The sequence below is a fragment of the Varanus komodoensis genome, unplaced genomic scaffold, assembly GCF_004798865.1.
Source record: "Varanus komodoensis strain SLA01 unplaced genomic scaffold, ASM479886v1 scaffold15, whole genome shotgun sequence".
Classification (NCBI taxonomy): domain Eukaryota; kingdom Metazoa; phylum Chordata; class Lepidosauria; order Squamata; family Varanidae; genus Varanus; species Varanus komodoensis.
In genome coordinates, this window is record NW_025335440.1 from 15,392,925 (window position 1) to 15,418,673 (window position 25,749).

The 25,749-nt window shown below is 44.4% G+C and overlaps 1 protein-coding gene across 1 annotated transcript in view; it reads right to left on the bottom strand.

Moving 5' to 3' along the window:
- The window catches only part of ADARB2 (adenosine deaminase RNA specific B2 (inactive)), a 128,385-nt gene that overhangs the window by 54,565 nt on the left and 48,071 nt on the right, over positions 1–25,749 (bottom strand). Inside the window, exon 5 of the mRNA XM_044425010.1 lies at positions 10,672–10,786. Within this exon, the coding sequence (XP_044280945.1) occupies positions 10,672–10,786 (115 nt within the window). The remainder of the gene's footprint in view (positions 1–10,671; positions 10,787–25,749) is intronic.

Genomic DNA, 25,749 nt, shown 5'->3' on the forward strand with positions numbered 1-25,749 from the left:
AAGTGTTTGGAGTATTCTTTCCCTTCAGTGCCTTACATGAAATTACTCTGGAAATCAGGCAAAGAAAGGGCACGGTGGACACACAAATGCATAACTGGGCTAAATGCTGATGGTGGTTTTCCATTTGGAAAAGAAATGAAACAAGGTAACAGGAGAGGGGAAGGATGAGGCGGGAGACTAACTCTGAGTCCAGGAGCTGGAGAGGAGGGACCTAAAGAGCAAGAAGGAGATATCATTGCTTTTCAATGGGATAACAGAACGGCCCTTTTCAGACAATACTTTTCTAAAGGTCTGAGGTTTATTTGGGTACAACTATGAGTAGGTTCTTTACACATGAACAGGGAATCTTTTCTGTAGGGTTTCCAATTGTGCAGAGTGATTCTGAGTTGGAGAGGGTGATTTTTTCAGTCCACAGGTTCAATTCCAATATGGGGAAGGTCTTAGGCTTATATTCCATCTGTGAGCAGAGCCAAATATATAAGAACATGGCCCGAGGTGGCCAATTTTAAGCACACTCAGAAATAAGCAGAACAAGCCCCTATGTCCATACTCAGAGGTAAGGAGGACTGAATTACTCAGCAGCACTTTCAAATAGCACTGAAATCCCAAGCCTGCCTAGAAGTGGGCAGGAGTAGCATATTTTTTTGCAACTCAGCAGACAATCAGGAGCAAGCAGGACTGAATCGTTCAACAGCCACTTTCTGGACCGCTTGGCGTGTGTTCTAGAAGTGAACCATTGAATTACCACTTAAGCTTTTGTACTGTGGGTGATGGCAGAGGATGAGGTGGCTGGATGGAGTCACTGGGGCAGTGGGTGTGGGCTTGGGTGGACTCTGAGGGATGGTAGAGGACAGGAGAGCCAGAGGAGTGTTCTCCATGGAGTCGTGATGGATCGGGCACAACTTTGCAACTAAACAAAAAACCTTCGGGTGATGGTCAGGCAGTTACGATCTCAAATAATGTTGAGGGGCCACTCCAGACAGGTCTGAAGAAACTATTTCCCTCCTGATTGTGACTGGTTCCTACAACAATTGTGGATGTGCTAAAACCGAAACTCATTCCAAGGGTTTAGTTTGACTTTTCTGTAAGTATTCTGTGAGTCCTTCCTAAAACCTTATAGTCTCTAATCCTCTAGTGAATAGTTTGATGAATTGCAAATGTTTTCAGTTACTTGTAACCCAGCTTTGCAAACAGACCATTATCAGCAATGCAAATATTTTCAGCCTTGTAAATAACCCATTATCAGCAATGCAAAAGTTATCAATCCCATGTTAACCTAATTTGGTTCTCCCCCCCCCGCCCCCTCTGAGATTATGCTACCTTTCATTCTGTCTGATGAAAATGTCTCCTTCCATAAACACCTGCCAGAACTTTATGATCTTCCATGGAAGTCCTTCTTCCGGCGTCCTCTTTGAAGGAGGTTTATTCATTCCAGCAAGGGGCCAAAACTTTTCTATTCACTCAGTATTTTGACAGTCCTGCTTCTTCTCCTTTCCCACAACCCACTGTTGCCACTTGGCAGGGTGGGAGTCATGTGGAAGCTGTCCAGAAATGAGGGGCCTGAGACCTGCACCCTGCAGGCTGGCCTTAGTACTGGGTCTACACCTGTGAAATCCTTCCATGCTGCACCTCCAGGCCCAGCACCCAGCACCAGGGCTAGCATTACTAAGCATGGGGCACCAACGCAATAGCAGGGATGAGTGGAAGGCATTCAATGAGCAGGGGCTGGTTCTCATTTCAGTACAAACCGACCTGATTCTGAGTTCCCAAAATGATATATGGCCTGGGTTTCCAGTTCAGTGCTCAAAATGTTTTGATGCTTTACATTAGGGAAAATTGCATTAAAATGCTTACATCAGAGAAAATCTAATGGGTACAAAGAGGCATGCATTAGGGTAAAATACTTGCAAAGGATGTGTATATTGGGGAAGAAGCATGCAAAAATGCACGCGAGTTTTTATGTGGCCTTAAATAAAAAGCATCTTGTAGGCTGATACGAAAACTTCCTGGAGCAAACTTGTGGTTGATAAAATGCAAATATTGCAAGTGCAACTGACAGATTCATCTATCCTGGGCATTAAAAGCAGAAATATGGCAAGTCATCTGTGACCCCTTTTCCTAGAACCACACACAAGGAAACACAATTAACACAATCTAACAGCAATTCCCAGGTTGGAATATAGAGTCAAATGGGAAAGCACGGACAGCCCTAAAAATCAAGACAAGAAAGATTGTCCGGTGGAGACTATTTACCTTGCCTGTCTGTCTTGGTGAGGCAGAAGAGAAAAGCTTCACCTGCTTCCAGGTGAGCTTGTTCCCTAGAACTTTGTACTCCCCCTCGTGGTATTCAGGTGCCCCCTCCCAGTCAATCCACAGTTTGAGCATAAATATATTATGCATGTTTTTAAGCACTTTTTATCAATTATAAAAGATTATACTCAGTCCTGACTTTCTGTTCCTAAAATTGGCTCCTTTGATAGAGAAATATTGCCAGATAGCATCTAATGAGACTGATGAGTCAGCCAATAAAAAAAATGAAAACCCATCAACCGTTCTGATCTTAAAAACGGCATAGAAGACACAAATTAATTATTCCAGAAACTTGCATCTGAAAATATAACTCCATCCCTCAAACAATTCCCACCTTCCCCCTCATTAGCTTGGTGATGAGTGACATGGACCTCCCGTCCACTGAAAAATGGAAAGAAAATGAGTGCTAGAAATGATGATTGTTGAAAATCAGCTTTGGTGAATTATTCGTGGGGTACAATTTAATCTAGTGTTCAGTACTAGTTCATATCAAGCTGGCTGGCAATAACTCGCTGTTCTTTCTTTGTTTCCCATTCAACAAATCAATCAAACATGCTTATATAGGTATGTGAACATGTAGATTTAGATCTAGAATGTAATAAACCTCCACTGTGGCTCTCGGTTATTTTATTCTTTCCATTGACTGCTGGAATAGGATTAGACTGAGTCTTTCTCAAAAGCAAGAGAGCCATACTGGACAAGCTGGGCAGTTTTTGTGCTGTTTTAATCAGACTATCCTGTCGAGGATAGTGAAAAAGAGAAAGGAATGTTATGTTGGGCTAGAAAAGCCACAAGGGTTGGACCAGGATCCTCTGGTGAATAAAATAGAAATGCAAATTTATTTTCCACTCAAGACATCTGCATATGTTTTCTCTCTGTTTATTTCCTGTCCATATTATTTGTGGTTTTCTCCGCCATTTATTTACTGACCATGAAATTTGCATCGATTTTCCAGTAAAAAAAATCCAGGCAGTTTAAAAAAAGGAACTTAGAGATGGGCAAAAGGTAGGCCAGCACCAGCTGGACCTCCACGCCACCCCCCATGTGGCCCCATTCTGTCCATCCTATTCAGCTGCCTTCTCCGTTTTGTTTTGTGCTTTGGATTTTAACATACTCCCCTGCCTTTCAGTGTGCAAAATCAATTCTGCTTCTAGCCTAAAGCCGAAGGGCAACATTTAGCTGCACTTGGGACTTCCCAGTGGATGGTGCTACCAGTCAAAATGTATTGTGTGGTGACTTCATCTTTTCCTGATGGATTTTCTGGGGTAAGAAAAAAGGCAGAAGAAGCAGTGGGAAAACACGGGAGTGTTAGACACAGAAGGCAACATTGTCTGAAGTCCTTGTAAAATGATATGTGATTCCATTAGAAAAGCCCAGGTTTTCTAAGCAAGACTAAAACCCTGAAATTCCAGACCCAGAGATTCTAAAGAACTAGTGGAATCATATGGAGAAAAAGGCCTCCTTTGACCGAATTAGTCCTTTTTGTTGTGCTGGATGAGTTCTATTCATGTCAGAGTGTTTCAAAAGAGCACCAGTTTCACACAAGCACATTTACCTTGAGTCACTCCTAATTAGGATTAACTTGCTCGGGATCTTGGACTACCACAAAGCCTGCATTGATAAACCTGGTGTAATTCAGAGCGGGGACAGAAACGATTAAACATTTGCAGGCTGAGAATTATTCAAAAGGGGAGAAATGAAAGTAATTGAATAGATATAGCTGCAATCATTGACAAGTGAGGGAATAGGAGATCTGCTTACAAGACTCTGAAAGGTGTAAACCCAGATATTGGGGTTTAGCCTAAATCTGATAAAGGTTTATAGGAAGATAGGAAGCGGGGGCAGAGCGAGGAATCATTTTGGCTGATAACAAAGAGCACTTCCATGAAATAAAAGGCATGAAAATTGTGAGTTAAAGGAGAGAATAATAATAATAATAATAAAAATAATAATAGGAATCTCTCTTGGAGGAGACAGTGGAAGCACTACTGCTAAGTGATACATTTAAATCTTGATTTGGAAAAGGAAAAACACTGGAGAATGTACTGCAGGGAGCAATTGAGTATTTCCAGAGGCACAGATGTGATGACTTAGCACTCTTTTCCACATCTAATTCTACAGTCCATTAGATTTACTCTTCTTTTTGTGAAGCGGGGTGGGATGCAGTACTACTGGTAGAGAGGACACAGTTTAGCAGAATCATTTGCCCCTCTGCAAGGAGCTCTTGGTTTCCCGCTCTTGTGGGGCACAAGAGACCCCTTTGGCCCCCATCTGTCTCCGGCATTTTGCAGCGCAAGTCTTCTCTGTGTTTAGCATGATAGGACCTGAGCAAGGCTGGTGTTACTCTTTCCCATCCCTGGGCAATTGCCAGGACCCTTCCACTGATGCATGCCCTGAGGTCCTCTCTCATTTATTTTTTGCTGGCCCGGCACTCAGCGCCAGGCACATGGATCGCCCCACCTGCCAGTGTCCTACAAGCAACCCAACCAAGCACTGTTCCAGAGCACTGAGAGCAATTAAAGGAAGTCTAGTGCAGCCACACAATTGTGTTGCTGCTGCCACCAAGAAAGCATGGTGGGGCCCAGTGACAAAGGAGGAGTCCCGTCCAAGGACACTTCCCACAAGATCCTCACAAGTCTGGAGCCAGTGACCCAATCTGCTGGCCACAACTTCCAGTATGGTGACTGGGCCATGCAGGAGTATGCATAAGCAGTCCATGCATATCCTGACATACCATGAGTGCATGAACAACCGAATGAACGCCTGGTTTCCCGCCATGACATGTGAACTGGTTCTGAATTTCTATGTATTGCATATTCATGCTGGGCATTATGTACCTCTGCTTGACAATGCACCTTTTCTTATGCTCCTGATCAATGGTGGCACTGGAGGCCCTGAATATATGCACACAACACACCCCATACACACCCTAAATTAATACAAAGCTGGAGACATTACTTGTTAGATGAACTAGGCATGACATAAGCAGACTTGCAAATGTGTGTGTTTTTAGATAAATATGTGAGTGAGGGAGCCAGAACTGAGTGAGACTCTCAGTCATATTTGCGGGCTGCAGAGTGCTGGATCCAAATTTAGTTGTACTTCGAATCAGCAGACCTCAGTAGGACTTAAGTCAGGCATGACTAGCATTAGTCCCACTGATTTCAGTAGCTTTGCTTCATTGTTCGGTGCCATCTTCTCTGACTTAGGGCAATCCTATGAATGGATGCTCTCCAAGATGTCCTTTCCTTGACAATTCGGCTCAGGTCTTGTAACTTAGGTTTACTCCAAGGATGGCTCAGTTTTGATCCAGCCCAATATGTTGGAAGTTGCTCACCATCGAAGAGTTCTGACCTAGCTGTTTGGATGCTGCAGGAACGCTGGTTCCTTGAACCAAGTCCTGCTGGTTCACTCTGCTAATATATTTTACTAGCTTGCAACCTGGTGGTAAACTCAGGACCAGAAATGGATTGTCTCATCAATATCCTTGATTACCTTTAGGTGACAAGCATTTTGCATCTTAAAATGACTGGAAGGATCCATGGAGACAGATTGCCAACTTTTACTTGCTACCCCACTTAGCAATTATTAAGATCCATGTCATGAGATGTGGGCCATAATTTGCCATCTTTTATCACAGCATGAAATTGCTGTTTAGAGCCCCTTTTTGTCCACTTCATCTTTATTTCATATAAGCTAACTGAAAAGACCTCCCTGGTTGCTTTTAAGATCAAAGTGATTGTCAGCTTCATAAAAAAAGAGAAAGTGAGAGAGCGTGAGTGAAAGAGAAAATTGAACTCAGATTTAGAGAAAAGAAATCAATGTATATCACTCTTCTGTAAGCTTTTTTGTGTCTTCTTCTGAAGAGGGCCAAACTTCTTAGATTATGTATTTTGAAGAGAAAAGAGGACAAAAATGTTTCTAGCTATATTTACACTGTCAAGATGGTTCAAATGGGAAAATAATGTTTAAATACCAGCCATCTCTCATCCACTAAATGTATGGAGCCTCTCCCCCCCGCCCCCAGGCTGCCTAGCAAGAAGGACTTTGAAAATAATGGATTAGCCATAGAAACTGTGACAGGGACTCTTTATTTTGTCCAGTAATTGCAGGTGGAGAGGAAAATGCGGCATTACAAAGCATTAAAGCAGAGGTGAGGAACCTTTTCCCGGGAAAGGGCATTGATCCATGGGAAAAATCAATTGAACCATGCAGCCAAACTTGGGAGGAGCCCAGTCTGCTAATGTGCAGGACAGAACCCAAAGTGGGCAGAACCAAAGCTGAACATTCGCAGCTTTGTACAGATAATTCTCCCTCTGGTCTACCCGTTTCCTCCTTTTTATGAGCAGAAACACATTCACATACATAAAGTGGGAGAGAAACATTTCCAGATGGGTGCTCCAGAAAGCAAGAATGGATTCATACTCTTTGAGACTTGGATGTTATTGAGGGCCACATGTGGTGAGGGCCACAAAAAGTGATAAGTTATGCCTTCAACAACGAGTCAAAAGACTGTCTTACAAACACAACATTTCCCAAAGTGCATGACTTTCCTTTAGGAACAGGATGCCTTGCAATAGCAAGTCTAGCTATTCCACAGCTTAACATTGCCTTCTCACTCTCTAGAGCTTCTGTCCAATGCACTGTTTATTCCTGAGCATATCTCAACCATGATGGTAAAGACTTGCTGTCTCATTGGTCCTGAACAACCATGGTGGGAGACAGAAGGAAGCTGTGTGGCCAAAGGCAGCTCTGGCTTCTTGGCCCAGGTCTCACAAATGTCAGTAACAAGCCATTATTTTCAGTTGCCACTTGTTCATAAGTTCTTGGGCATAGGCAGAGAATGAAGGAGAAGAGTCATTTTTATGCCCAGACCTGGAAAAGAACAGACACTGTGCAGCTCTAATCAATGTAGGCCTTTTGGAAGGATGGAAGCCTCCAGAAGTTTTTGTGTCCTCCTGACTTTCTCCAAAGCCTAATGCAAAGTGAGTGATGAAGGTCCTCCATCGTGCCTGCCACAAGTCCTCTGCACACGCCAGAGCACTTGGAGGGCAAGGGTAATCTCTTGCACATGGAACAAAAGCAAACATCTGCAAGATGGAGATGGTTTCTCACAAAATGTTAGGAACCGGTTCCCCATCCTTCTGCCTCTGGCCCTGCTCACCAATGGAATGGGCTACCAAGAGCTTCTTTGAAATGGAATTTTGGATCTCAGGTTCTGCACTCCTGGTTTAAGCATCTTCTCCAACAACTTCTTTTCTGAAACTCACTACACCTTACAAAGAAAAGAAACCAGCTGGAAAACTTCCATTGTTGCCAGCAGAACCTTTTCCTTGGTTGGTGGGATTCCAGAAAACAAGTCTCTGAGTGGAGAGGTCTCTATTTCCTCTACCAGCATCTGATGATCTGGATCTGGGTCAGGACCTCACTTACTTAGTGAGCACCAAAGGGAGGGGCAGCAGCATGCTATATTTTTGAGGAGTTGCGTCATTTGACCAAGAGGTAATTCCATGGCTCTGCGATCTGCCATGTATTATCTGGAATGGACTTAACAAAGGGGTGGGTGATTGTCAGTGCGTTGGTCTGCATTTTCTCTTAGCCTTCAATTCTGTCTGGTAATCTAGTTTGAGCCCATAGCAGTTAACATATTGCACAGCCTGAGTCTACAACATAATGCCAGTTTGTTCCAGATAATTTAGCAAGCCCCCTCTGAATATGCATGGGATACCTCCTGCCTCCTCTGAAAAATTGTCTGTCAAACTCTAAACATATGTATATGAGATAACAGTCAGCATTTGATACACGATTTGCTGCCGTTGCTGCTACTTTTGGGGCTGCTGTAAAACTCTATTGTAGGAGACAAAATGCCCGGAATTGGATGATGCTTCTGCAATTCACCCACAAAATTCTGGAGTATGTATTTCTGGACCATCAGGGGATGGTTTAAGACTCACAGTTTAGTGCCTTACAGTACTGTAGTAAATAAGACTTTTCTAGGCACAATCCTATGCATATTTAGAAAGAACAAATAATGGCAGGAGCAGCCAGCCTTTCTGCTGTCTAAGCACACATAGACTTGTGCCCTTCGTTACCCAAGACCCCAAAATATACGCACTTCTTCTCCTTGGCAACAAACATGTGCATTGATTAAGTTTTTATTAACTGGTCTGTACTAGGACACTGGAAGAGGGTAGAAACACTGTGCCCACCACCAACATTGTGCACTGGATTTAAATTGCTGAAAGTTGGGAGGCAATTTTTGTCTGGCAAGAGGGATAAATGGGGCAGCAGTGTACAGATGAATAGGTGGATAGGGGCAAGCAGGCTGTGTAAAGAAGAGTGGGCAGGCAGAATGGAATTATACTAAATATATAATTGCACATACGTTTATCATGTAATGAGCCTCTCCTTCATTCTGTGACTTCTGAATCCTGGGGTGTCATCTCCCCAAAACAGGGTCTTTTGTGTGATAGCCTCTGTATCAATACCTGATAACTGTACTCTTCTGATACAGCCTACTTAACAACATCCCTTTTGAAGACGCAGGCAAAGGAGCTTTTTCTTATAGGTATTTATTATAGGACCTATTTATTTATTATAGTGCACAGTTGGAGTTTAAAGGAGTCAGTCTGGTCTCATTAGGTTTTCATATTGCTGCTCTTAGGAGTTGGTTAAAATTTGGCATATATTCTGTGGGCTTAATACACTGTACTGTAACTGATTTCATATTGTTAGCAAACTCTTGGAGCTGAAAAGTGGGTTATGAATAAAGCTAGGTATGCCCAGTGATTACAACATTTTGGTGTCAAGGTAGAATTCCACTTTTTGCCAAGGCAGTTTCATATGTACAACTTCTCAGTCAGTCTTTGTAGTTTAAATTATAAGAGGGATCTGCATTTGCTGTCTCTTATTAGGGCTGTTAGATACATGTTTTTGAAATAATGGATTAGTTATCATGCTCACTACCCTAGGATCTCATGGGATGAAGAGTGGCAGAGTAGTGCAGGGAAAAGTCAGAATATAAATATAATGAATAAATGCTGAAAATAATATGTGAATGAATAAATAACATCAAGTACTACGGCTATTAAGAGCACACAGCAGCTGACACAGTGGTGACATTTTCAGATCATACGGTGGAGAGAGAAGCTGGGAAAAGGCAAGTTTCCCTACACAAGCAAAGATACAGAGATCACTCAAACGAGAAGCAAACTCACTGAGGTTTTCCTCTGTCTTTGCATTCAGAATGTCTGGGCCACTGAGTGCTCCAGGCAGAAGGGCTGTTCACAGGCTTTGCAGAAATCCAAAGCTTTCCAAATTGAGTGTCTGGTGCAACTCATCCCTTTGGGTTTGGAGAGAGAGCCTTCTCCATGACCCTTGCCTTTAGGGTCCTTTCCACTTGCCTCCCAGTTCTAGTTGGGCAGTTATCAGTTACTTTGTGCACTGTCTTCATCAAGACTGGCTCAAGATGCTTCTACTTGAAGGAAAGGCCAGGACAACATGTGTTGGGTGTGTGGGTGTGTCCGTCCACACTGGCATTCCTCACACAGAAGCTGAGCAGACTGGCTGCTGAATCTGACCTCCACCATGAGAAAGGACAGTGTCTTCTATGGTTCCTGTAGGCAACTGACTAGGGTAGGTGACCTGGGATAAGCCATGGGGCCCACACAGCTCTGCTCTCCAGCAACTCTTTACTGTTCCCTGCCTTCACCTCCCACCATCTGATGTGGCCACTTCACTCTCTCTCACCCTGCTTTGCACCTCACCCCTCCTGTGCAATTAGTCAAGATGGCTCCAGGATGTGGACACAGAAAATGAAGCTACCATGTTTGCAAACATACAGAAGCACATATGCCTTGCGATGGAAGCAGCTGAAGGGATGAGATGGTCGTGTGTGAAGCCAACGTCTCATTGTTTGACTTTATGTTTTGAAACCGACTTTCCTAAAATTGTTTGCATTCCATCACTAGACTGGGCTTCTAACTTTACAACATCCCTGTCAGGAAGATTAGGGTGAGAGATTTTATGTGTTTATTTAAAGCTCTTATATCCCATCTTTCCATCTCCATGTCAGGCACTGGAGGCAACTAGGGAGAGATTGGCCCAGGCAAGGAAACATCATTGCTTAGCAGGGATTTGAACTCACAGGCAAATCAAATGTTCAAGTGGCACCGAGTCTCAGAGCAGCCGTCATGATTTAAAAAAGGCTATGTGGATGAACAAAAATAAAATAAATCCCCCAGTCCACACACAAATATTACCTCCAGCACCAGTAGGTAGCGTAAACAAGATTTTTCTACCTGAAAATTATATCTGAGACAAAATTAAAGCAAAATAATGTGCAATGAAGTGCAAGCTTACCTCTGGTCATTACAATTCCTGCAAGGGATTTGTGCCGGGCATAGATGGCAGCAAAGTTATCTGTCACTTCTTGAAACTTCTGTGTAATTATTTGATACACGGAATCGGCAAATTCCTGAAAAGACACAACCAGAAGCCATTCTTTCACTTGGCTGGATTGGAGTAATGACCTACATCCGCCCATTCCTCAGCTGCTTTGCCACTGCCCTCCTTTAATTAGAATGGCTTTTGTCCTTGTCTATATTCAGGCCACAGAAAAAATAACAGCACCATCATAAACCACATTGCAGAGCCAAACGCCCAGCATCCACACAAATATTTTTCCCTGCTACTGTTTTGTACTGGAAGAAGTCATCATGAGATCTCTGGGGCCAGCACAGAGGTTGCCTGGATTTTTAGGGTCTTGAATTTCTTAGTCAGGTGCTTTCCAAATATTTTGGCCTACAACTCAAGATGACAGCCCAGTGCTGTCTCCCTTTAACAGCTCTCAGGGCAGTTAGGAATGGTGGATTGGGCCCCACTCCACGTGTCTTCAAGGCACAAACATAAAATGGAAGAACATAAGAAGAGTCTCCACTGCTACTGCCCTTATTTCACTGCTTCTTTGCAGTTTGATTGTCCAGTGTTGTTTTTATTGTTATATTTATAGTTCTTTTTATGCCTTTGCATTTTATGTTTGCTGTTTTTATACTTCTGTGGAAAGCTGTGTATAAATCTCAATAATATTCAGACCAACACATTTCTCTTTTCTTTTTGGAAAGGGGGCATAACAGTCTTATTTCAGGGGGCATTTGGCTTCGGTTGGCTCCTTATGCAACACCAAAAAAGGAATAAAAGCAAAGCCCAAGACGAAAGTGGACACCTGCCGAATGACCCCAAATGCTAACTCCAGCTGACAGTCACTGTAATTATCTCACCCTGGAAGATAACGCTAAACCAACTGTCCAGATCCATCCCATTCCCAGCTGGTTTTGTTCTGTTCTAACCACTGTTCCTGTTGCTTCCTTCATGGGTCCAAAATGGTGCAGGCAGGGGAAAAGTGCTAGATTTTATGGCATTTGGTACAGAGCCAAGGCAAACTGGGAATGGAGTCTGGGTCTACCTGGGCCTTTTACTGCTTGGGCAGGTTAGCTTGTGGAAAGGGATCGAGCAATTGATCAAATCTGGATGGAGGCCACTCATGAACAGTATTCCCAAATGGACAAGCATTTGCTTGAAATGGACTAATGATAGTTAAGCCTCTTAACATAGGCCCACCTATGCTGACCTACACCCAGCCTGCACACTGCTTCCCTTCTGTCGAGGAGGAATCACCCCCTGCAATGCCTTGCTGGTACCCTGCACAATTTGTTCTGGCTCTTGAAACTGGCCATTTTAATACAGGAGCTTCTGGCTGCATTGGCGATCTTGGATGTTGGTGGACACTTGCACACCAGAAAAAAGAGGAAATGAATGTCGCCAGAAAGGAGGAAAGAGGGCACATTTACACAAAGCTTGTGTATGAAAATGTTTATGCCTCGATGCCCATATACCCTTATAAATGCACATCTATGCTCATATAAAGAACAGATGCATATATTAAAAGTCATTACAATTTAAGTAGACATTTGCTATATAATGCTGCTGTGGGGAAGATTCACCAGATGACCTTCTGGTGTCACCATCCTCTGCTTTATCTTTAAACTAGACGTGGAGCAGAAAGTACTTCAGAGGACTGATGTCTGTTTGCCCCTTCAAAAAGAGGACTGCCCTCTCTGCAGTAGGACAGAGCCACCCTTCTTGAGATTTCAGATTCCTGCCTTGATCTTCATTTGGACTGGTGCTTACTCCGGATTAGCTTTCAGCAGCGGGCCCGCCTGATTTGTTGGCTGGGGATAATTGAACCCACACTTGCTAGAAATGGTGGGAGCTGGAATCCAACAGAACTGGATGCTGCCAGGTTGTGGAAAACCACCCTGGGTGCTTTGGACTGGTTAGAGTTACTGGAATTGGCCGTGTTTTGTTTAGACCAGATTCTGAATGTTTCGGGCCCCTGGAGGTGGGGTGGGGGGGGGTCATTTCCTCAATGACATGGTTCGGATCCACCAAGGAGCAGGGAAGCTGACCTGACGCCACCCTCCACCTCCCTTCTGCCCTCCCTTCTGTGCCCCCGCAATTCCACAGATGGAACTGCTGCCAAAGGTCTGATTGAAATTTGTTGAAGGAAAGGGCTTCTGAAGAGAACAGAAGCCCATCCAAATGAAAACCTCAAAGTAAACATTCCATGCTGTGAAAACACCTCTGCCTTCTGCTAGGAACAGAAAGTAGCAAAATCAGAACAAGCTTCCACCCGAGTGTTGGGTCTCGGAAGATTTCCTCGCATCCTGCGGCCATATGGTTCTGGGGCAGCTCTAATAATAAGTGCTCATTAATTATTAAGCCTTGCTGTAAATGAGCACCGAAAAGCCGCCTTGCTGTGACAGGACATGGAATGAGCTGTCCTTGCGCAGATGTAAGCCATGCATGCACTCTCCTGTTGGCACCTCCCCCCGCCCCGCACCTCCCTTTTAAAGTGGATGCTCCCACCGCATGTCTCTGGCCACGGACACATGTTCCCTCTTCCAGCAGGTGCACAGAGCATCTTTCCAGATCTGTCACTGAGCTGTGCCGGGAGCTGCTGCCCCTCCAGGCTTTCTCATGCATCCCGTTCATAGACAGCATCTTGGAATAGTTGTGTAAAAAAACCCAAACACTTAGATACACCCTTAAAAACCAGAATGGCTCAGTTCAGACAAGTGATAATGTGGGATCTCGGTCTGAGGACAATCTGTGATTGGTGGAAACCATAGTTTGCTGTGATTGGACCAAAGGGTTTTGCCCGAATTGGAAGGGGAAGCTTCTCTTTTCCTTCCCTTGCACACAACAGGGGAAGGGGACATAAAAGTGTGTCAGCCATTGCTCCTCAGGCATCTTCTGTTGTTCTTGAGTTGGCCATCCTGTGAGGCCAGCCTGAAGTGCTGTTTGCTTGGCTGAAAGTTGTTATGAGCCGTCTTCTCCGACTGATAGTGGCCCTACGAATGAAAGCCTTCCAAATACCTAAACAAGTAAGCAATGTTCATGCTTGTAAGTATCAAGTATTTGTCTGAACTGAACCAACTGCTGATCAGGCCACAGATATTCTAAAGAAACCATGTTGAGATATTCAGGGTACAATTCTATGCATACTTTTAAAAAGGCCTAGAACTACCAGGATAGGCGATTGGAACATGCTGGGAGCTGTACGCCATTTTTCCATTGAAGCATGCATCGGGCTGCATCTTAGTTAAGAAAACCAAAGGAAAGGTAAAGAAAACAAATCATGCAGAGAAAATTCAGCTGGAACCGTTCTTGACTTGGCCTTGCCTGCAACACAATATTTGTGGAAAATATATGAGGTTAAAGACTTGGGTTGGTTTCCTCAACCCCATCTTGACATTCCCACTTTTATTTGCCTGTAATGAAAGTTCAGCTAAACCCTATGGTCTGATATTATAACATCAGTACTTTTTATATAGTCTATACCCTAAATTTATTTAATAAGCAATTAGCAGGCCAGGTGATTGCTCCAGAGAGCCCCATTAAGTACTCCTGGCAAGCACTGCCAGTAACAAGACATTCTGGAGCATGTGCTGATGTCACCACCGCACACCAGTGAGGAACCTCCTCGTGGTGGGGAAGGAGAGCATGAAATTTGCTACTCTCTCCACTCTGCTGTCTGCAGAGGCAGATTCTCCCTGCCTCATGGGATGGCCAGTTCATGGACAAAGGCAGATGTCTTCTACTGAGTCAGAAGAGTGGTCCTGCTAGTGATACTGTTCATCCTGACTGGCACATGCTCTCCAGGAATTCAGAAAGGGTTCCTTCTCAGTGCTACCTGGAGGAGGGACTTCCTGCATGCAAGCATATGTTGGAGCACTGAGTTAAGATTCCTCCCTACTGTACTCAGGTGTAGCCCCAGATATTCCAGGTGCTTTTGCTGGAACCTTATATCTTACAAACCTGAGATAGATGACTAGGGCTGGAGTCCTGCATCTTTCCCTTGGATCCTCAGAGAGGCTACCTGCTCTACCACCCTACTGTCCATGGACACCTTCTGAAATAAAAATGCAGGTATCTCAATGATCCCTGTTGGATCTGTACCCCCTGGATAATCTGGCTTTTGCCAACTCCCGTGTCTCTTCCTGCCTCCTCCCCAGTTGCTCTGCATCTTTTTTCTGGACACACACAAATTGCTTAGTGCATGTGTAAATTAGCACACACAGATTTGTGAACAGTTTTTTCTTGGGGGCCTGAGCCTCAGATCTTTCTGATCCATGGTAAAAGTAGCCAGCCAGACCCTGAGGAAACCCATCCACTGGGAGAAGTTAACGCTCTAGATAAAGGTGTTAGAACGAGTGGTGGCGGGACAACTCCAAGCACTCTTGGATGAAACTGATTATCTGGACCCATTGCAGTCCGGCTTCAGACCCGGGTACGGTACTGAATCTGCCTTGGTCGCCCTGTATGATGACCTGTGCAGGGAGAAGGACAGGGGGAGTGCGTCCCTGTTGGTTCTGCTGGACCTCTCAGCAGCTTTCGATACCATCGACCATGGTATCCTTCTGGATAGGCTTGCGGGATTGGGGGTTGGAGGCACTGCTTTGCAGTGGTTCCGCTCCTATCTCAATGGCCGGTTCCAGAAGGTGGTGCTGGGGGACTATGGCTCTGCGCCATGGCAGCTATGCCATGGAGTACCGCAGGGGTCCATTTTGTCCCCTTTGCTGTTCAACATATACATGAAACCGCTGGGAGAGGTCATCAGGAGGTGTGGGCTGCGGAACCATCAGTACGCTGATGATACCCAGCTCTACCTCTCGTTTTCCACCAATCCAGGTGAGGCAGTGGCTGTGCTGAACCGGTGCCTGGCCGAGGTAATGGGCTGGATGAGGGCCAATAAACTGAAGCTCAATCCAGACAAGACGGAGGTCCTGTTGGTTGGTGGATCGGGCTTCGGAGAGGGTGAATTGAACCTTGTCCTGAATGGGGTTGCACTCCCTCTTAGGGACAAGGTCCGCAGCTTGGGAGTGCTCCTCGACCCAGAGCTTTCACTGGAAGCTCAGGTAACAGCAGTGGCGAGGAGCGCTTTCCTCCAGCTTCGGCTAATTCATCAGCTGCGCCCCTATCTGGAGAATGACTGCCTTGCGACAGTGACACATGCGTTGGTGACTTCCCGTTTGGACTTCTGCAACGCGCTCTACGTGGGGCTACCCTTGAAGACGGTCCGGATACTTCAATTGGTCCAAAATAGAGCTGCCAGGCTGCTGACGGGGACTGGACGTTATGTTCACATGACTCCAGTTCTCCGTCAGCTTCACTGGCTTCCCATTGAAGTCCGGGCCCAATTCAAGGTGTTGGTTATGACCTATAAAGCCCTAAACGGCTTGGGTCCTGGTTACCTGAAGGAGCGCTTACATCCTTATATGCCCAGCCGCCCCCTGAGATCGGCGGGAGAGGCCCTTCTCCGGGAGCCCTCCATGGAAGAAGTTAGGAGGGTGGTTACTCGGAGGAGGGCTTTCTCAGCGGTGGTGCCTAAGTTATGGAATGCGCTCCCCAGAGAGGTCTGCCTGGCGCCGTCGTTATTTGTTTTTCGGCGCCAGGCGAAGACCTTTTTATTTAAGCAGTATTTTAAATGTTAATATTATTGAATTTTATTTGGCCAGGGCGGCTTGTTTTATAGTGTATATTTGTATTTTATTGTATATATTTTAAAATGTTATTTTAAATTTTTTGTTGTAAGCCGCCCCGAGGCTTCGGCGAATGGGGCGGCATAAAAATGTTTTAATAAATAAAAAATAAAAATAAATAAAGGTGGTAGGAATACCTTGTTGACGCAGAACTCAGCACAGAGTGCCGATTTTATCAACTTCAGTTAGAACACAAGTATGGGGTGTGGGAGAATGTTTCAGTATCTCTCTCTCCCCCCTCTTTAAAGAATCAAATCATACTTTTAATCTCTCCCAAACTTACAATCTGGCCCATCTTTGTTTTTACAGTGCCCTTCATGTAAGCACCCCAGGGTGTTCGAAACATATTTGGAGTTAATTAGCTTGGAGGCACACAGAGCTCCTGGAAGAATTGTTCTTAAAATGTTAGAGAGAACAAACAAATTTTAACACTGGTGTTAGAAACCTCACCAGCCAGTTTCTTTTACTCCATTTGGCAGCAAATTCTAAACCAACTGAGCACACAGACCAAATCGAGTCAAAATAACAAATTGGCTGGAGACAGAGAAAGACAATAAGGGACTCCACTTTTGCTGAACTCAAAGACCAACCAGGGACTTTGAAGAACAGTAAATCCACAACATGAAGTTAGCAGAAATAACTTGAGGGGGTTATTAAAGAAAATCAGAACATGTTGCCAAGAAGAAAACAAACAGTCTTGTTAAAGAATTGCCACAAAAACATAACCTAGGTCACAGATTGTGCCAAAATGGCTTTGTCAGAAGGTTTACTTCACAAGTTCAGCCCCACTTTATATTATTACTATTATTTCTCTTACATTACATTTCTGTACTGCTCATAGTCAAAGCTCTCTGGGAAGTTCATAACATTTTAAGTCACCCATCCTGATTTCAACCCAACTCAACTCTGCTTAGCTTCCAAGATTAGTCAGGATCAGGCACTTCAGGCTATGCAGAAGCTACTTTATTGGTATTTAAAACTATTTAGAGGCCACCTTTAAGGGTGGAATGCTCCCTTCATTATGCCTAGATCCCACTGCAATTGAGACAGACAACCGTGTATTCAGTGGCCTGGTTCATACAACCATAGAGGGGAAATATGGTGCTCAGGCTTATTCCCTCTACCAGCATGTGCAGCCCATGGGCTGAGGGCGTTGTTGCATAGCTACCCTTGAAGTGCAGCTTGTGATGTCATGTGATCCTGTTGCCATGGGTAACAAGTGGCCCACAGTCCTACATAGTCCTTTCATGGAAACCTGGTCCGACTAGAAGATCACATGGCAGAGCTATCATCATTCACGAAGTGTGATGTGAAAGCACATATTCTTCTGCTTCACTGCCATTTCTTGTCCGACATTTTTTCAGGTGTTTGAAGGGCTAAAAAACCTGTGTGAAGGTTTCTACAGCCTATGACTGTAGAAAAGGTATATGTATGGAAGTAAGTGTGTATGTGGTAGAAAAGACCTGCCCACATTTTGTAGTTTAAAGAAAAACGCCCACAACCCCTGTGTAACTGAGCATCACAGTCTGATTTACCATGGTCAACCAAGCAACTGGCAATGTATCAACAGCTGTATATATTATTATTATTAATAATAATAATTATTATTATAACATTTCTATGCCGCCCCTTGCCGAAGCCTCGGGGCGGCTTACAAACACAATAAAATACAATAAAATACAAAAATGACAATATAAAATTAAAATTAACAATATAAAATAAATAAAAATATAAAATATAAAACAGGGAAGGTATATTTGGCTCCCCTTGAGGCTCTGTAGTGTTAGAAGACCAGACACCATCAAGAGGCACAAAAGTACACTACAACTCAATGATTTTATTTATTTATTAGATTTTTATCCTGCTTTTTCCTTACAACAAATGCAAAGTGGTTTACCTCATTCTCTACCACCTGCTCTCAATCTTATCCCCACAACCTACCTGTGAGGTAGGTTGGACTAAGTCTTTGACTGGCTCGAAGTCACCCAGTTGGCTCCATGGCCAAGCAGGGAATAGAAGCCAAATCTCCTGAGTCCCATGCTCTTAACCACTACACCACACTGCTTCTCAATGATCCCTTCCTAAGCCGGGAGTAGATGAGTTAAGGCAGGATAGGTTTTCTAGTTGCTATTGGTTATGCTGGTTGAATCACTCAGTGCATCCATCCATCCATCCATCCATCCTAACTGATGGATAGCAAAATTTTATATTGTGTGTGTGTGTGTGTGTATTAAATTATTATTATTATTCTAATGTATATATTTTAATTTTTATTTATGTTGGTTCTAATTTATTGTTGTAAGCCGCCCTGAGGCTCCAGCGAATGGGGCAGCATAAAAATGTTTTAATAAACAAATAAATAAATAAATAAAATCAATTTGCTTTTGTTTCCCGGAGGCCTCTAGGTGGCCCCTGTGGGAACATAGGTCATTGCTTCCTACAGTGCCAGACCAACAAGTCTATTTAACTTGGTACTGTCTGCACTATCCAAGCCCTCCAAAGTTCTTTCCAAGAGAAGGCACCAGGATTTGAACCCGGGACTTTCTGCATGCAAAGCAGGGGTGCACCAGCTCATTCTTAAGCAAAATGCTGGGCTGGATGGGCCCCTGGGCTGCGCCATCTCTTCTTACACCCTTATCCTTGTCTGCCACATCAAACACCCCCTGATTATTCATACAGGAAACCAATGATCAAATTGTGGCTTCTTGATATGAGAACATCAGCAAGAAAAAATAACTTTTACTCATTTCTCAGCACTTATTTCAAATGGCATAAATAAACGGAATGTATTCAGATTTGCAATGGTAGTCTTCAGGGAGAAATTGACATTCAACAGGAATGGTAAGGATATTAAAATCAATAGATTATAAAGGAGAAAGTCTTCAGTAAACATTTTCCATTGAAATCCTGTCTTTGGGCTTACTAGGCTCAAATATTAGAAAGGTTAGATTTGCATATGGGTGGGATGAAATACTCCGCTAAACAAGTGCCATCAAGACTGGTGGCTTACTGCCACCCTCAGTATGTCATTTTAGGGTAAATTGTTGACCTTTGGAGGCAAATGTTGAGCACAGTGAATGGAGAATCAGATCAACATCTTCCATTGGTAATAAGGCATCTGCACACACTTAAACACATGCCAAAACCCAGGAACATCTCCGTCTTGCATGAATTAGGAATGGGAAATCAGTATGTTTGCTTCAGTAGTACATGGAGACTCCATGTGCTATTCACGATGGTGATATCCTGGATCTCTGGCCCTTAAGTATGACCTTCACAGTTTATTGTGGCCTTTATGTACTCTCTGTCACCTTGAGAAGGGTCCTCAAAAAGGGTATCCTGTGGTGGCAGCTCTGACCTCCTCCCACCTGGCCCGCCTTATTCATCTTTCAGTTAGTATAGTACTTCCCACTATGTGGTGGAAGTAACCAGAATGGCTTGAATGTATGATTTCTGGATTGGGTATGAAGACACACAAGGATCTGTGGAAAGCAAAACTAACTCCTGTAGGAGTCCTTCTCCCAGACATGAAGAGCATGCAATGTCTTCTTGGGTTTGTTCCAGCTTGTGCACATAATATTAAATCATGGTTTGTGTTCCATGTGAAGCAGCTCATCTTGCTAGTGTGAAATTTCTCCTCACCCTTACCAGCTTCCACTTACTGTCCACATGAGCTTCAAATGAGCCTTCAAGTTCATCTCTCCTGTTTACTCCGAACATTAGCTGCTGCTATTGTTGCTGCTGCTGCTCCTCTTCTTTTTGCTCACTAGTAGCATCTAAGGTTGAAACATGAGTAGCACATGCACTCATGTGGAAACCAACACGTACAAAGCAATTTGTGTTATCTCTAATAGAATGGCAGTTCCTGTTCATTCTCCATCAGATCCTTCTAAATATGCTTGCTTGGCTGTTTACCTGTGCAGACCACCAAAATGGGTGATTATTAAATGGGTGATGATGACAGTGGTCAGTCAATCATTCATTATGGTTCTCAGGTTGTTCATTTGCTCATAAAGTCCTGGTAGGGTAGAAATGACAGATGATTTAGCAAGGCTAAGGTCCACCACTACAGATGACTGGTTGAGCTGGGAGCATTTGACTTGTGTTCCAACCTGCATCGGTCTTCCTTAGTGAACACCTTGAGACATTGCACTATTTCTGGCCACAGGTCCTGCCCTGCACTGTTTCAGTTGTGACTTGGGCTTCCCTACACTGGTTTGGAGGGTTTTACTGTGACTCAAACCTTTAGTTTGACCTGGTTATCTAAAGGAGCGCTTGCGTCCATATATGCCCTCCCGCCTCTTGAGATAGGCAGCAGACGCCCTTCTCCGGGAACGCTCCGTGAAGGACATTAGGAGGGTGAGTACCCGGAGGAGGGCTTTCTCTGTGGTGGCGCCCAATCTATGGAATGCACTCCCCAGAGAGGTCTGCCTGGCGCCGTCGTTATTCGTTTTTTGGCACCAGGCCAAGACCTTTTTATTTAAAAGTTATTTTAATTGTTAATTTATTGATTGTATTTATAGGGTTTTTATGTACATGCCGAGATGTTTCTGTTTTTTTAAAAGTCTAATTATATAATTGTTTATTTATATTGTAACCGCCCTGAGGCATTTTGCAAATGGGGCAGCATAGAAATGGTTTAAATAAATAAATAGTTGGGATCCAAATAGGTCAAATTTCACAGGGAGCCAAGATCAGAATACATAATTACCATAGGAATTTTCTAGTGGTGGTGGGACTGGAAGCTAATGGGGTCGCACTTGCACATTTTTTCCAGTTAGTAGCAGATCAAGACTGAACCTTAAATAGGCGTTCTGCTTCCTTTAGGCTATTAATCTCGCCTCCATAACTACTGAGGACTTCAGTCTGAAAGAGTCTTGTTTAGAAGCCAGGTGATATCGTTCCATGTGCGAGTCCTGTTCCCCATTCCCACTGGGGCCTCTTCTTCAGAAGAGCAGAAGCTAAATTCACCTGGGAGTGAGGTTTCGGACTCCTGGCTGTGACAGCGCTGCAGCCATGCCCCAAAAAGTCCTAAACACTGGTCTCTGTGCCAGGGATCTGCCACCTCTGCTTCCCTGGAGATGGATCGGGACAAATCGCCCTCTTTCCTCAGGCATTCAGACGGTATCATGATGAGAAACTTGACTATTGCGAACATAGGTCTCTGCTACAGAATCTATGCCATTACTCATCCCTCTTCTAACGAGGGGAGGCATTTCTACCTTTGAACTCAGAGAACGCCGTGCCGCCAAAGAGCCTTTTGGGGCCCTTTACAAAGACGATATCGATGGCTATTTTTCCCATGGCCATAAGTCCACTGTATTCATCACAATGTGTGGCTGAAGCTTTCTCCTCGGGAAGCAGAGAATACATTTGCTGTCTTCCTATTTGGTCATAAGGCTATACATTTTCTTGTTCGCTAAGCACAGGCCTCACTATATTTCCTGACACATCCCAATTCGAAGATTTCCCTTCAATCCTTCAAGGGCATGAGGGACAAGCAAGCTTGCAGAATTAGCAGTCACTCACAGCACACGGCTGGGTGAGGGGCCATGCACAGTTTTAATAAAAAGCCTTTAGTACTAAATAAAATACTATTCCAGGCCGATGGCAGGCAAACCACTTGAAGGCACGGTGATAAAAGTGGATGAAGCCAAGATGAGAAGCAGGAAAAGACTATAAGGCCTTTTGGGTGTCCAGTCAAGGCTGGTCGTACATGCATGGGGAGAGGGGTGGTCCTGGCAGCAGGCTCCGCCTCCATCAGCAGGTGATGGGTTGAATGTTGCAAAAGAGTATACAAAATACTATGCATGTGTAACTATATGCTGACACACGATCCGGCCATGCAATGAATGCATTGGCCAGCATTCTCCAATTGAAGTCCAGGTGATTTGGTCTACAAATGGCATAATCCCTGATCATTGGTATGGCTGGCCGGGGCTGAGGGAAGTTGAAGTCCACTGGGGAAGGCAGGCATGGTCAGTGTTTCCTCTGCCTCCTCACCCACTGTCCCCACCTACATGCCTTCAAAAATGCAACATAGCATCCTACCCAGAATTTAGGAGACTCACCTTCTGCTCTCTGCTCTGCACTGCCCAGTAAGACCAGCAAATAAAGTGGCTGCATGCACAGGGAGATACCCAGCTCCATGGTCATTTGTAGTGCTCATTCATGAAGATGCAAACAAAGCATCATCTTGTTTGCTGAAGGACTAAACTCGGGAATACGCCTGATGATGGAGGCAGTGTCCTTTCTCCCCCATTCAAAGATGGGCCCATGTGATGTTCACCTCATCTCTCTGGCTGCCATTGTTTCTTCCAGCAAACATGCAGTCCCATGCGATGTAGGAACCAAACTGGGTGTGCAGATGAGTCAGGCCTCCTCTTCCTATATTTCCATGGCAACTGATAAAGAGAAGACCATGCTTCGCCCTCACAGACCAACTGGCTACATGTCAGGCATCAACGCATCTTCCCACAGGGAACATGCACCTCTTCCCTCTCCCTCTAGAACTGTGGTTCCCAACCTTTTCCATGCCCTGTTCCCCCTGAAAATGTTTATGTTTGCACCCCCTACAAAAGCAATATCACATTGGAAGATGAAGAAGTCCAATTTCTAATCTTTGAACCACATACTGTACTGCGGTTGAACAAATTGAACTAAAAAAAAAGCTTTTGAATTGAGCAATTAGAAAAAAAATTAAAGAGTAAAATTAATCCATTTGTGAACATAAAATTCAGTGACTTTCACCCTTCTTCTCATGCGTGATTTGGTCAAACGAGGCACTTTCCTGTTGATTGTGATCTGCAAGTCTGCCTGTGGATTCAGGCGATTCCTAGATTTTGTCTTGATTGACAAAATAGAACTGAATCCAAACACAAACAAATCATAATAAGTAATTTTATTATTGGAATAATTTTGGGTAAAAAAGTTGCAATTTGCAATGCAGCCCTCCTCATTGTTGCACCCCCAGAAATGCCATCTCGTGCCACTTGGGGTGCAGGCACCCCAGGTTGGGAATTCCTGTTCTGGAGCAGCAGAGTGGGGCCTCTTTTGCTCTGATGGTCCAGTTCCGTTTTGGAGAAGGTCTTGGGGAACGCATTCCAGTGGGAGACAGGGCTGCAGCCATACGCTGCTGGCGCAAGGCAAGGAATGCACGAACAGGCTAAAGACTCTCGTGTCTTTGAGCTTAGAGCTGTCACTGCCAGTAACCAAACCTTAGGGAAGGCATACAAGTGATTCAAATGGAGAAAAAACTGTGCAAAAGCAGGGAAGCCAGCAAACAACTGGGGAGAAGGAACAGAAAAGGGGCCATTTGGTGGATCCTGGAGTCCTGGACTGGGACTTCCAAAGGGCTGGATCTGGCCCGTGGGTCAGAGGTTCACCTGCTTCCCCCAGATATCTGCTCTAAAGCCCTGCCCATTAAGGTCCCTTAATGATCACTAATCTTTTTTTTGTCTTTCTCAGATGAAGGGTCTGTGAAAGAAACCCCAACATTATGTAAAGCACTAAGTGCAGCATTCAAAATAGATTAATGCTGGCTGAATGGTAAGCAGCAGCAGCAAAGTGCATTCACATGCGTTCTCCTTTCTGTTTCCAAATCGGGTGATTCTCGCGTTTTACTTCACTTAAGCCCCCCTCCCCCACCTAAAGGAACCAATCACTTTAAGCCCCTTGTTCCATGGGAATGGATCAATGTTATTCCTGCAGGAAAAAAAGAGCTGTGCTGAAAACCTCAGGAGGAATGTCAGGATTAATCCAGGATGAACGGAACAGAAGAGCCCATTCTCTCCGTGTTCCCAAAATGAGTCTTCAGTCACCTTCAAAAGAAAGCGAGCACACACAATGCCATTTCCAAAGAATGGGTTTCTCCTCTTTTCTGATTTTAGCAGGCAGTTCCCCAGCCATTTCAAAGAACAAGGACTAATGGAAATCTATAGAGTCCAGAAATAGTCATGTGAAACACTTGTCAGCTTTACAGAGAGATGCTGTGTGTGTGCGTGTCTGTGTGTGTTCAACAGTTTAACCATAAAAGTTGCAAGTTTTTGAGTTTGCCACAATCAGAATACTGAAGGAACAAATAATCTGGAATAACCTGCCAATGTGACCCTTTTAAGTCATAGTCATTGTAGAATAAAGGCATGTGTACCTCTGGATTTCATGCATTAAAGCTGCTGTCCTATCTCTACTTCCCAGAGTAATCAACATGACTTACTTCTGAGTAGACATATCATAGAATAGTAGAGTTCTCATGCCTGCTGTTTTGTCCACTAGGTCATCCCTGTTAGTATTAAATCAAGGATAGCTGTTCCCTTTGTTCGTCTGCTGGAGGAGTTGCTGGCAATGCATCGTAGGGATCTCTAGGAGGGCCCATGTCTGGCAGAAATTGTCTCCCAGCATATATCAGGGAAACTGAAGTCCCGCACAATGACTGCATCATTCTTCTTGGAAACTCTGACAAGATGCTTTTCAAAGGTTGCTTCCTTGTCCTTTTCATTGACTGGGTGATCAGTAATAGATGCCAATAACTATTTTTTAAATTCTCTGTTCCCTTTAAATTAAGCCAGATGCTTTCACTGGGGTCACTAAATTCCTCTTCTTGTATTTCTGTGCAGATATATGTGTCTCGCACATATAGTGCAACTCCACCTCCCTTTTCGTCCCTTCCGTTTTTCTTGAACATGCTGTATCCATCCATTACGGAGTTCCAGCAAAACCCTGCCAAAACACACCTGCAAAATCCAAGGGGAGTTGTGTCCGTGCCCACGTTGGCATGCTTTGCAGGGCTCCACACCGTTGCCAGGATTGCCATACTTCTCAGAGGCCTTCTGGGCTATTCAGCTCCCCTTATGCCCCCTGAAAGTCTGCTCCTCCACATCAGGGAGATGATCTAGAGCGGAATGGAATTTCATGGGGGCCAAGCAGGGCCAGTAGCAAGAAATGGAAAATGGCAACCCTTCCATGCGTTCAGGAAAGAGCTTGGATGCTCGCTGTTGACTATCAAGGCCCAGGTGCCCAATTTTAAGTGTCCCTGTCATCTCTTTCAAGGGGGTTTTGACTTTGAAAGCCAGTGTGGTGTAGTGGTTAAGAGCGTGGGACTGGGACTCACACAATCCGGGTTCTAGTCCCGGCTTGGCCGTGAAACCAGCTGAGTGACTTTGATCCAGTCACAGGCTCTCAGCCAACCTACCTCACAGGGTTGTTGCGGGGATAAGATTGAGAACAGAAGAATGGTGTAAACCACTCTGAGAAAAGAAAGAAAAAAGTTGGGACTTCAATCAAATAAACAGACAGACAGATAAGCAAAGCAGTGAAAAGAAGACTAGGAGGAGGAGGA